At 36.9% G+C, this 12,627-nt stretch overlaps 2 protein-coding genes across 2 annotated transcripts; both read left to right on the top strand.

Moving 5' to 3' along the window:
- Window positions 1-401: 401 nt before the first annotated feature.
- On the top strand, window positions 402-4,401 carry LOC135631696 (receptor-like protein EIX2). The gene is made up of 2 exons (XM_065139469.1): window positions 402-2,130; window positions 2,341-4,401. Exons 1-2 carry the CDS (start codon window positions 441-443, stop codon window positions 4,167-4,169), a joined length of 3,519 nt encoding a protein of 1,172 aa, XP_064995541.1. The 5' UTR covers window positions 402-440; the 3' UTR covers window positions 4,170-4,401.
- Window positions 4,402-8,278: 3,877 nt separating this feature from the next.
- Window positions 8,279-12,108, top strand: LOC135631446 (receptor-like protein EIX2). Its single transcript, XM_065139133.1, has 2 exons — window positions 8,279-8,932; window positions 9,029-12,108. Exons 1-2 carry the CDS (start codon window positions 8,377-8,379, stop codon window positions 11,896-11,898), a joined length of 3,426 nt encoding a protein of 1,141 aa, XP_064995205.1. The 5' UTR covers window positions 8,279-8,376; the 3' UTR covers window positions 11,899-12,108.
- Window positions 12,109-12,627: the final 519 nt, after the last annotated feature.

Raw genomic sequence — 12,627 nt, forward strand, 5'->3', positions numbered from 1 at the left:
ACACTGACGAGGGCTTTTTACCTCCACCACCAATCTCCAATCATACTGTTTGGATGTCTGCTTATATATGTGGTTAAGTTCGGTTAGTGATACTGTCTGATGTATAATAAATACATCATTTATCCAATGGTTTGACTGGTAGTAGATTAGGATTATGATCAGGAATGCGACACCAGTGGTGGAAATTAAGCTATGGAAAAGCCTCCACCATATGTGAGTTTTCAATTTGTTTTGGACATTGACTTGCGTCCACGTTGCTAGACTTTGACAAGTGACAATTTTGTTGGACACATCTTCGTGTGGAACGTTCAGCCTCATCCAGGAGTTCCCTCATGATAACTTTCTCCTCTAACGGGGCACCCACGCATACGTTAGGCAAATATGAGCTTATATACACATATGAGAGCTGCCGGCTTTAAGGGTAGAGCTCACCGTTAAACATGGGCGGGAGAACCCCTCTTGTTGTCCTCACCTTTTCTCTTGCTGTTCTGAGCATTGAGCTTGGGATTTCTCATGGCTGCCGAGAGACGGAGAGGAAAGCCCTCAACGACTTCAAGCGTGGACTTCATGATCCTTCCAATCGTCTCTCTTCCTGGGTCGGGGAGGACTGTTGTGCGTGGGAAGGTGTTGGCTGCAGCAACATCTCTGGTCATGTTATCAAGCTGGATCTTCGAAATAGACGTCGGACGTATCCAATTGAGTACTGCACTCATCAGGAGGTGTACGACAAGTTGGATGATGATCCAGGATGCAAATGGGCAGTGCGTGGTGACATGACTCCATCACTGCGTTCTCTCCAACAACTTAGTCACCTGGACCTCAGCGGCAACTATTTTACGCATAAACCTATCCCCAAGTTCTTTGGAGCTTTCAGAAGACTAACATATCTTAACCTCTCAGGTGCAGGCTTCATGGGTAGAGTACCTGACCAGCTCGGAAATCTATCCAATTTGCAGCACCTCGACCTTTCTTATAACTGCTATGGGGATGATGAAGGTGATGGCTTCTTCTACTTGTACCTTGAGAACACGAGATGGATCTCTATGCTCACTTCCCTTCGGCATCTTAACATGACTGGTGTCCGTTTTACAAATGCGGCCAACTGGTTCCAAGATTTGAATGCACTACCACATATACAAGAGATTGAATTATGTTCTTGTGAATTAGGGACCTTTCCACGTTCGCTGTCTCATGTCAACTTCACATCTCTCACCACTCTTGATTTACGAGGCAATGATATAAACTCCACCATACCAGATTGGGTGTTCAATATTACTAGCCTCGAGTTCCTTTATCTTGGTGGGAATAACCTATATGGATTCTTTCCTGATTCTGTTACGAGGTTAACATCTCTCAAGGCACTCGACTTCTCTGGGAATGTGTTCCAAGATGGCTTCATACGATTAGCTCCTCTATCCAACCTCTGCAAGCTCCAAATTCTCAATCTACGCTATGGGCCTATTAACGATGTGCTTGTCAATTTAAAAATGGTTTTCTCTGGATGTCTTAAGTATAGTATGGAGGAATTGGACCTCAGCGACACCCAGCTGAGTGGTTCCTTTCCGGATTGGCTAGGGAACATCAAGAATCTTAAATTTCTTGATCTTTCTTTCAACTCTATCTATGGATCAGTGCCGGCATCTATCGGGAATCTATCATTGCTGCAATATTTGTATTTAGATTCCAATGATTTGAATGGGACGATTTCCAAAGGAATCGGACAATTAAAGAGCCTTGTTGGTTTGGATCTCTACAATAACTCGTTGAGCATATCGGACGATGACTTGGTTAATCTATCGAGTTTGAAATATTTGGACATTTCGTACAACTTCATTGAATTGAACAAAAGCGATGATTGGATCCCTCCTTTTCAGCTTCAAAGTCTCTCCATGGATTTCTGCCAAATAGGGCCCACGCCCCAATTTCCAAAATGGCTCCGAACACAGACCACTCTTCGTCAACTAGATTTGTCAAGTGCAAGTATCAAAGACATGTTTTTCGACAGGCTTCCTTCTAGTCTTGAGTATTTGGATCTCAGAAATAATTCTTTATCTGGACATCTTCCTCCAAAAATATTAAACATGATGCCAAGACTAAAATATTTGTATCTCTCCAACAACAAGATTACTGGTGAGATGAATTCTTTCTAGATATTTATTTCTCTCAAATAACTTCCTTCTTAGGAATTTTCATCCAAGAATCTCAAACACAATGCCAAACTTACTATCGTTTGATTTATCTATCGTTTCAAGCTCTTTATTTTTCCTTTTTGAAATACTCCGATTTTCAAAATGGTTCCAAACACAAATATCCCTTCATGTTTTATATTTTCACTTGCAGGAGTAAAAGACATGATTCTCGATGGGCGTCCTTCGAGTCTTGAGTATTTGGATCTTTCTTATAACTCTCTCCATGGATCACAACTTGTATCTCTTGGAAACCTCTCTATGCTGCGATCTTTGGATTTAGGATCCAACAATTTGAAGGGGATGCTTCCGGAAGGCATCAAACGGTTGAAGGGCCTTACAGATTTGGATCTCTACAATAACTCATTGAGATTATCGGAGGACGACCTTGCTAATCTACCAAGTTTGAAATATTTGATCATTTCATACAACTCTATATACTTGAACAAAAGCGATGATTGGATCCCTCCCTTTCAGCTTAACACCCTTTGGATGGGATTCTGCCAAATACTGCCCATGCCCCAATTTCCGAAATGGCTCCGAACACAAACCACTCTTAGTGAATTATATTTATCAAATACAGGGATCAAAGAAACGATTCCCAATTGGCTTCCATCCGGTCTCCAATATTTGGATCTATCCGATAACAAGATTACTGGTGAGATACCACAATTCTTTCCAAAATTAAAATATTTATCTCTTTCAAATAACTCATTCTCTGGGAATCTTTCACCAAGAATCACAAATACCATGCCAAGCTTACAATGGTTTGATCTATCTATGAATAATATCAGTGGCGGTATTCCCTTCTCTTATTGTCGATCTAGTAATTTGGAAAGGCTTCAGCTTTCTGAAAATAATTTGTCAGGAGAAGTTCCCAATTGCTGGAAAAATTCCTCAAATTTACTTCTTTTAGACTTATCAAACAACAAATTAGTCGGTGGAGTCCCTGATTCGCTCTGTAATTTGCAAATGCTAGAGTCACTGCACTTGAGTTACAATAATTTATCCGGGCCGATTCCTCATTGTTTAAAGAGTTGCACAGAACTATCTACTCTCGACTTGGGCCACAACAACTTTATCGGGAACATACCAACTTGGATTGGAGAAAGCCTATTGTATCTGAAGACACTTAGCTTACGCTCGAATGCCTTCAACGGCAGTATTCCTCAATTATCTTCTCTACCATATCTTCGTATCTTGGATCTCTCCAACAACAATCTTTCAGGAATGATACCACAGAGCTTTGGGGACTTCAGTGCATTAAAAAGCGCTCCTACGTATCAGTGTTGTTACTTCAACAATTATACTCTCAGTGTGGAATATATGTGGCTCTTCATAAAAGGAAGTGAAATCAAGTATAACACCTCCAAACAACTTTCAATTGATACACTTATTGATCTCTCCAACAATTACTTATCTGGAAACATCCCTGAAGAATTGGGGAATTTGCATGGATTGCGGAGCTTAAATCTATCTGGAAATTACCTTATAGGTCAGATACCAAGAAGCATCGACGGAATGAAACAACTAGAAGTCCTCGATCTCTCAAGAAATAATCTCTCGGGTGCAATTCCGTCCGGTTTGGCGACCTTGAATTTCTTAGACCATTTGAATTTATCATATAACAATCTTTCAGGAAGCATTCCCACTGGCAACCAATTGCAAACTTTTATTGATCCATCTATCTACATTGGCAATCCATATCTTTGTGGCCCTTCTTTGCCCATAAATTGTGCGGTGAATATAGCGAAGGCCATTGAAGAAGAGCAAAATGAAGATTCTTCTGAGAGCAGAATGGAAACACTTTGGTTATACACGAGCATCACGCTAGGATTTATTATAGGATTTTGGGTGATTTGTGGAAGTCTTTTGTTACGACGGACATGGAGGATCACGTACTTTCGTGCCATTGATAACATGTTTGACAAGCTATACGTGGTTATGGTAGTGACCATAGCAAAATACAGAAGGAAGCTATGATAACTCTGTTGTTAGAGGGGGTCGACATAATTCATCCGACTTAAGCAATAGCAATGGTATTGGTATCGATCAGTATGTGATACGCTCATGGTTTGCATGTCTTTTCATAACACACCGTCACATGATTTTAATTTTTCCTTTTTGTGCATACTATAGTGACTCTGTTATATGATCTATTGATGTTTGTCTACGTAGTTGTTTGTCAAAACTTTGTCATCAAATTATGAGTCCTCTGCCTATGGTTTACAAGCTGTTATTTGTTTCATGCAGCAGTGGTTATGGTGTTCATATCTATGCTTGTAAGGTGATTCATAATCTAATTAACAAATTCTAACTCTGTTGTTATAGATCTAAATTGCTTTCTTGATCATTTATATTATATAATATATATATATATATATATATATATATATATATATATATATATATATATATATATATATATATATATATATATATATATATATATATATATATATATATATATATATATATATATATATATATATATATATATATATATATATAATCTGGAATAGCAGTGAGCTTCCTTTGGTTGTTGAATGCGAGCTTACAATGAACATGGCAATGCTCGACAATTAATCGGTTGCATCGATGGAAGGGCTTGCTGTTGTATTTAGAACTTGATGCACTTACATGTGGCTGTATACAGAGAAACCATTGAGGATCAAACAAGTCGATACGATTATTGCAACAACAAAATTAAAATTTATATCACTGAATAGAAATTAACCAGAGATAAAATGATATTCTTAATACATTACAAAATAGATCAATACTTTAAAATCATAACTCTTAGGTATTTGACTACTACTATATACTAATCCAATCACTAATCTTTGATGATACGTTATCATTACAATTGAATGATTGAAGTGAAATAAATGACAATGATTTGAGTGACTTTTCTTTCTTTTATTCATTCAAAAATTGGATAAATGGTTGGGTCAAGTAAACAATGGTAATTCATAGTAGCTTTCTTTGATTGTGAATAAATTGTTTGACACGATATGATATCCTTAATAGCAATTAACTTGGGAAAAGTTATGTCTTTAATATATTGCAATAGAGATCAATGCTCCAAAATCAACATTATTGAGTATTTGATTGCTTCGGTTAGCCACTGATTCAATCATCAATCTTTTAGGATAAATTTTTGATTTAATTGAATGATTCAGACACATTAATGAAGTCAAGTAAACGATAATAATTTAAGTTACTTTTCTTTTTTTTTTAATTTAAGAATGGGACAAATTACTGGGTCAAGTAAATGATGGTGATTCATATTAGTTTTCTATGGTCGCCTTTGGTGAATGGATTGTTTGACACCACACGATATCCTTAATACATTGCAATAGAGATTATTACTCTAAAATTGATACTTCTGAATATTTGAATGTTGAATCAATCACTAACCTTTGATGATAAATTATTGACTCAATTGAATGATTCAACACATTAGTGAAGTCAAGTAAATGACAATGATTTGAGTGACTTTTCTTTGTTTCTTCAATGAATTAGACAAATCGTTGCGTCAAGTAAACGATAGCGATTGAAAGCAATTTTCTTTGGTTGCCTTCATGGATTGTTTGACACAACATGACGTCCATAATAGCAATTAACATGAGATAAGTTGATATCCTCAATACATTGAAATAGAGATTAATGCTCCAAAATTAACACTCTTAAGTATTTGATTACTTCTTTTAGCCACTGATTCAGTAACTAACTTAATTTTGATTATAAATTCTCCACTAATGATTCAACACATTAAGTAAATAATAATAATTTGAGTGATTTTTCTTTGTTTTCTAAATTTAAGAATTAGACAAATCGTTAAGTCAAGTAAACGATATTGATTAATAGTAGCTTTCTTTCGTTATCTTCGACGAATTGATTGTTTTAAATGACATCGATTGTAGATGAAAGGTCTACATAATTTTTAGTTAATACAAATAAGAAGTTAGCCATGCCATCTTGAATGTACATTATGTTTAGAAGATATCTTAGACATGTATAATTAATACAAAATAGTATAATTTATATCAGTTGGAGTTAATTAATACATCTCTTAAACAAGAACAATACCATCTTCAATAGTATATTAATAATTAATACTTATTATTATAAATAATAAGTCATCTTCAACATCGTATTGTCTAGTAGAAATCCATTCATTCAAAAGATAAGTATATGTCATCTTCATAATAAAAAAAATGAAAAAACACATGGGAGTAATTAAGTACACCTCTATAACTACGGACAATTATTACTTTCCTATTGTTTGGTAATAGGAAAATAGATATATTTATACACATCTGTTGGGATATATTTAAGAATGGGACAAATTGCTGGGTCAAGTAAATGATGGTGATTCGTATTAGTTTTCTTTGGTTGCCTTTGGTGAATGGATTGTCTGACACTACATGATATCCTTAATACATTGCAATAGAGATTATTACTCTAAAATTGATACTCCTGAATATTTGAATGTTGAATCAATCACTAACCTTTGATGATAAATTCTCGACTCAATTGAATGATTCAACATATTAGTGAAGTCAGGTAAATGACAATGATTTAAGTGACTTTTCTTTGTTTCCTTCGATCATGAATTAGACAAATTGTTGCATCAAGTAAACGATAGCAATTGAAAGCAACTTTCTTGCCTTCAGTGAATGGATTGTTTGACATAACATGATATCGTTAATAGCAATTAACATAAGATAAGTTGATGTCCTCAATACATTGAAATAGAGATTAATACTCCAAAATTAATGCTTTTAAGTATTTGATTACTTCTTTTAAACACTGATTCAATAACTAACTTATTTTTAATTATAAATTCTCGACTCGGTTGAATGATTCAAAACAAATAAATGACAATGATTTGAGTGATTTTTATTTGTTTTCTCAATTTAAGAATTAAATAAATCATTAAGTCAAGTAAACGATCATGATTAAGAGTCGCTTTCTTTCGTTATCTTCAACAAATAGATTGTTTGACAAGATACCGATTATAGATAAAAGGTCTATACAATTTTTAGCTAATACAAATAAGAAGTCAGTTACACCATCTTGAATGTACATTGTGTCTAGAAGATATCTTAGACAAGTATAATTAATACAGAATAGTATAATTTGTGTCAGTTGGAATTAATTAATACATCTCGTAGACAATAACAATACCATCTTCAATAGTATATTAATAATTAATACTTATTATTATAAATCCATTCATTCAAAAGATAAGTATATGCCACCTTCATAATAAAAAAAATGAAAAAACACATAGGAGTAATTAAGTACACCTCTATAACTACGGATAATTATTACTTTCCTATTGTTTGGTAATAGGAAAATAGATATATTTATACACATCTGTTGGAATTGAACGTGATTGAAGATAAGTTCATCAGCCTACATCCTCTGGTTAACGATTGATGCTGATGTAAGATGTCGAAACAATCGCTCCATGTATAATTTTCAACGATATGTATGATATTTCAAATATTTATCATAAATCGTGGTAAATTTCTCAATTTCTTTGGAATTTTTTTTTTATTAAAAGAAAGATAACTTTCATTGAATTAGAAAAAGGCAGCAGAAGGGTTGAAAGGTATGCCTATGGCATCCTGCTTATAACATTGTGAGAACCCAAAGTTTCTACCAAAAATAAATAATAATAATTGGTGCACTTTGCAATTCAAGAATCATACTGTTTTGCCATAAATTACATGCTACACTGACGAGGGCTTTTTACTTCCACCACCAATCTCCAATCATACTGTTTGGATGTCTGCTTAGATATGTGGTTAAGCTCGGTTAGTGATACTGTCTGGTGTATAATAAATACATCATTTCTCCAATGGTTTGACTGACTGGTAGTAGATTAGGATTATGATCAGGAATGCGACACCAGTGGTGGAAATTAAGCTATGGAAAAGCCTCCACCATATGTGAGTTCCCAATTTGTTTTGGACATTGACTTGCTTCCACGTTGCTTGACTTTGACTAGTGACAATTTTGTTGGACACATCTTCGTGTGAAGCGTTCAGCCTCATCCAGGAGTTCCCTCCTGACAACTTTCTCCTCTAACGGGGCACTCACGCATACGTTAGGCAAATATGAGCTTATATACACATATGAGAGCTGCCGGCTTTAGGGGTAGAGCTCACCGTTAAACATGGGCGGGAGAACCCCTCTTGTTGTCCTCACCTTTTCTCTTGCTGTTCTGAGCATTGAGCTTGGGATTTCTCATGGCTGCCGAGAGACGGAGAGGAAAGCCCTCATCGACTTCAAGCGTGGACTTCATGATCCTTCCAATCGTCTCTCTTCCTGGGTCGGAGAGGACTGTTGTGCGTGGGAAGGAGTTGGCTGCAGCAACATCTCTGGTCATGTTATCAAGCTGGATCTTCGAAATAGACGACGAATGCATCTATATGAAGACTGCACTCATCAGGAGGTGTACTACTTGTCGGATGATGATCCAGGATGCAATTGGGCAGTGCGTGGTGACATAACTCCATCACTGCGTTCTCTCCAACAACTTAATCGCCTGGACCTCAGCGGCAACTATTTTATGCATAAACCTATCCCCAAGTTCTTGGGAGCTTTCAGAAGACTAACATATCTTAACCTCTCAGGTGCAGGCTTCGTGGGTAGAGTACCTGACCAGCTCGGAAATCTATCCACTTTGCAGCACCTCGACCTTTCTTATAACTGCTATTGGGATGATGAAGGTGATGGCTTCTTCTGCTTGTACCTTGAGAACACGAGATGGATCTCTATACTCACTTCCCTTCGGCATCTTAACATGAATTGGGTCGATTTGACAGATGCATCCAACTGGTTACAAGATCTGAATGCGCTCCCACGTGTTCAAGAGATCGAACTAAGTTCTTGTGACTTGGGGACCTTTCCACGTTCGCTGTCTCATGTCAACTTCACATCTCTTATCACTCTTGATTTACGATACAATTATATAAACTCCACCATACCAGATTGGGTGTTCAATATTACTAGCCTCGAGTTCCTTTATCTTGGTGGGAATGAAATATACGGATTCTTTCCTAATTCTATTGCGAAGTTGACATCTCTCAAGGCACTCGACTTGTCTGGGAGTGTTTTCCAAGATGGCTCCATGCGATTAGCTCCTATATCCAACCTCTGCAAGCTCCAAATTCTCGATCTAAGCTATGTGCCTATTAACGATGTGCTAGCCGATTTAAAAATGGTTTTCTCTGGATGTCTTAGGAATAGCATGGAGGAATTGTACCTCGGAGGCACCCAACTGAGTGGTTTCTTTCCGGATTGGCTAGGGAACATCAAGAATCTAAAATCTCTTGATCTTTCTTTCAACTCTATCTATGGATCAGTGCCTGCATCTATCGGAAATCTATCATTGCTGCAATATTTGTATTTAGATTCCAATGATTTGAATGGGACGATTTCGGAAGGCATCGGACAACTAAAGAGCCTTGTTGATTTGGATCTCCACAATAACTCGTTGAGCATATCGGAGGATGCCTTGGTTAATCTATCGAGTTTGAAGTATTTGGAGATTTCGTACAACTTCATTGAATTAAACAAAAGCGATGATTGGATCCCTCCTTTTCAGCTTCAAAGTCTCTCCATGGATTTCTGTCAAATAGGGCCCACGCCCCAATTTCCAAAATGGCTCCGAACACAAACCATTCTTCATCGACTACAATTGTCAAATGCAGGTATCAAAGACATGTTTTTCGATAGGCTTCCTTCTAGTCTTGAGTATTTGGATCTTTCTTACAACTCTCTCAATGGATCATTGCCCGCATCTCTTGGAAACCTCTCTATGCTACGATATTTGATTTTACGTTCCAATTATCTGAGTGGGATGTTTCCGGAAGGCATCAAACGGTTGAAGGGCCTCGTCTATTTGAATCTTTACAATAACTCGTTGAGCTTATCGGAGGATGGCCTTGCTAATCTATCAAGTTTGAAAATTTTGGACATTTCATACAACTCTATACACTTGAACAAAAGTGATGAGTGGATCCCTCCCTTTCAACTTAACACACTTTATATGCAATTCTGCCAAATACTACCTACACCCCATTTTCCGAAATGGTTTCGTACACAAACCACTTTTGGTGAATTAGATTTATCAAATACAGGTATGAAAGAAACGATTCCCAATTGGCTTCCATCCGGTCTCCAATATTTGGATCTCTCCAATAATATGATTGGTATGATTGGCGGTGATGTACCATATTATTTTCCGAATCTAACTGTATTGGATCTCAGCAATAACTCGTTATCAGGATATCTTCCTCCAAAAATATCAATCATGATGCCAAGTCTGGAATATTTGTCTCTCTCCGACAATAAGATTACGGGTGAGATGCCACAATTCTTTCCAAAACTGAGATATTTGTTTCTTTCAAATAACTCATTCTCAGGAAATCTTCCACCAAGAATCTCAAACACAATGCCAAGCTTACGATGGTTTGATCTATCTACAAATAATATGAGTGGCCATATCCCCTTCTCTTATTGTCGATTCAGTAATTTGGAAAGGCTTCAGCTTTCCGAAAATAATTTGTCAGGAGAGGTTCCCAAATGCTGGAAAAATTCCTCAAATTTACTTCTTTTAGACTTATCAAGCAACAAATTAGTAGGTGGAGTCCCTGATTCGCTCTGTAATTTGCAAACGCTAGAGTCGCTGCACTTGAGTCACAACAATTTATCCGGGCCGATTCCTCATTGTTTAAAGAGTTGCACAGAACTAGCTACTCTCGACTTGGGCCACAATAACTTCATTGGGAATATATCAACTTGGATTGGAGAAAGCCTTTTGTACTTGAAGACACTTAGCTTACGCTCCAATGCCTTCACCGGCAACATTCCTCAATTATCTTCTCTACCATATATTCGTATCTTGGATCTCTCCAACAACAATCTTTCAGGAACAATACCACAGAGCTTCGGGGACTTCAGTGCGTTAAAAGGTGCTCCTGCATATCATTGTTGTTACTTCAACAACAATACTCTCTCTGTGGAATATATGTGGCTCTTCGTAAAAGGAAGTGAAATCAAGTATACCACCACCAGACAACTTTCAATTGATACACTTATTGATCTCTCCAACAATAACTTATCAGGAAACATCCCTGAAGAGTTGGGGAATTTGCATGGATTGCGGAGCTTAAATCTGTCCGGAAATTATCTTACAGGTCAGATACCAAGAAGCATCGACGAAATGAAACAACTAGAAGTTCTCGATCTATCAAGAAATAATCTTTCGGGTGTAATTCCTTCCGGTTTGGCATCTTTGAATTTCTTGAACCAATTGAATTTATCATATAACAATCTTTCTGGAAGGATTCCCACTGGCTATCAGTTACAAACTTTTACTGATCCATCTATCTATGCTGGCAATCCAAATCTTTGTGGCCCTCCTCTCCCCAAAAATTGTACGGTGAATATAAAGAAGGCTGATGAAGAAGAGCAAAATGATGATTCATTTGAGAGCAGAATTAAAACAATTTGGTTATACACAAGTATCACATTAGGATTTATTATCGGATTTTGGGCGATTTGTGGAAGCCTTTTGTTGTTACGGACATGGAGGATTGCGTACTTCCACGCCATTGATAATATGTTTGACAAGCTATACGTGGTGATGGTAGTGACCGTGGCAAAATACAAAAGAAAACTACTACGATGACTCTGTTGTTAGAGGGGGTCAACATGACTCATCCGACTTAAGCAATAGCAATGGCATTGGTATATGTAGTACGCTCATGGTTTGCATGTTTTGTCATAAAACACCATCACATGATTTTAATTTCTCATTTTTGTGCATGTTATAATGACTGTTATATGATCTGTTTGTTTGTCAAAACTTTGTCATCAAAATATGAGTTCTCTGCCTATGGTTTATGCGCTGGCATTTTTTTCAAGCAGCAGTGTTTATGGTGTTCAATAAATGCGCTGGTATTTATTTGAGTAATTCGTCCATCCTCAACTTAATCTCAGCAGTTATGGGTATAAGATGCCAAGGGGGTTCCTTGGTTCCATTGATTCAATGATCGAGATGAGTGATTGAGAGTCCGATTGAATCTTTAGGCTGGTTATTTATTGTTCTTGAGCATGCTGGAGCCCTTTCATCGATGGATTGTGCGCTTGTAAGGGAAGCTGCCCACAGCAGCAATGGTGTAGTTGGAAGGCGAGAGGAAGCAGAGCCCAATACCTACGGTAAGTTCAGTAAAAGAGAATGAACCATCACATTACATAATCTAATCAAAAGTTTCACCCCTTGGGTTCGGATCCAGAGAATTAAATTTTTTTTATTGAAATAGTAACAACTTTCATCGAAATTAAAGAAAGATAACAAGAGGATTGGATGATATATCAGAATCACCCACTTTATAAAAACATGAGAACCCATTGGTTC

The sequence above is a fragment of the Musa acuminata genome, chromosome BXJ3-2 (assembly GCF_036884655.1).
Source record: "Musa acuminata AAA Group cultivar baxijiao chromosome BXJ3-2, Cavendish_Baxijiao_AAA, whole genome shotgun sequence".
Lineage (NCBI taxonomy): Eukaryota > Viridiplantae > Streptophyta > Magnoliopsida > Zingiberales > Musaceae > Musa > Musa acuminata.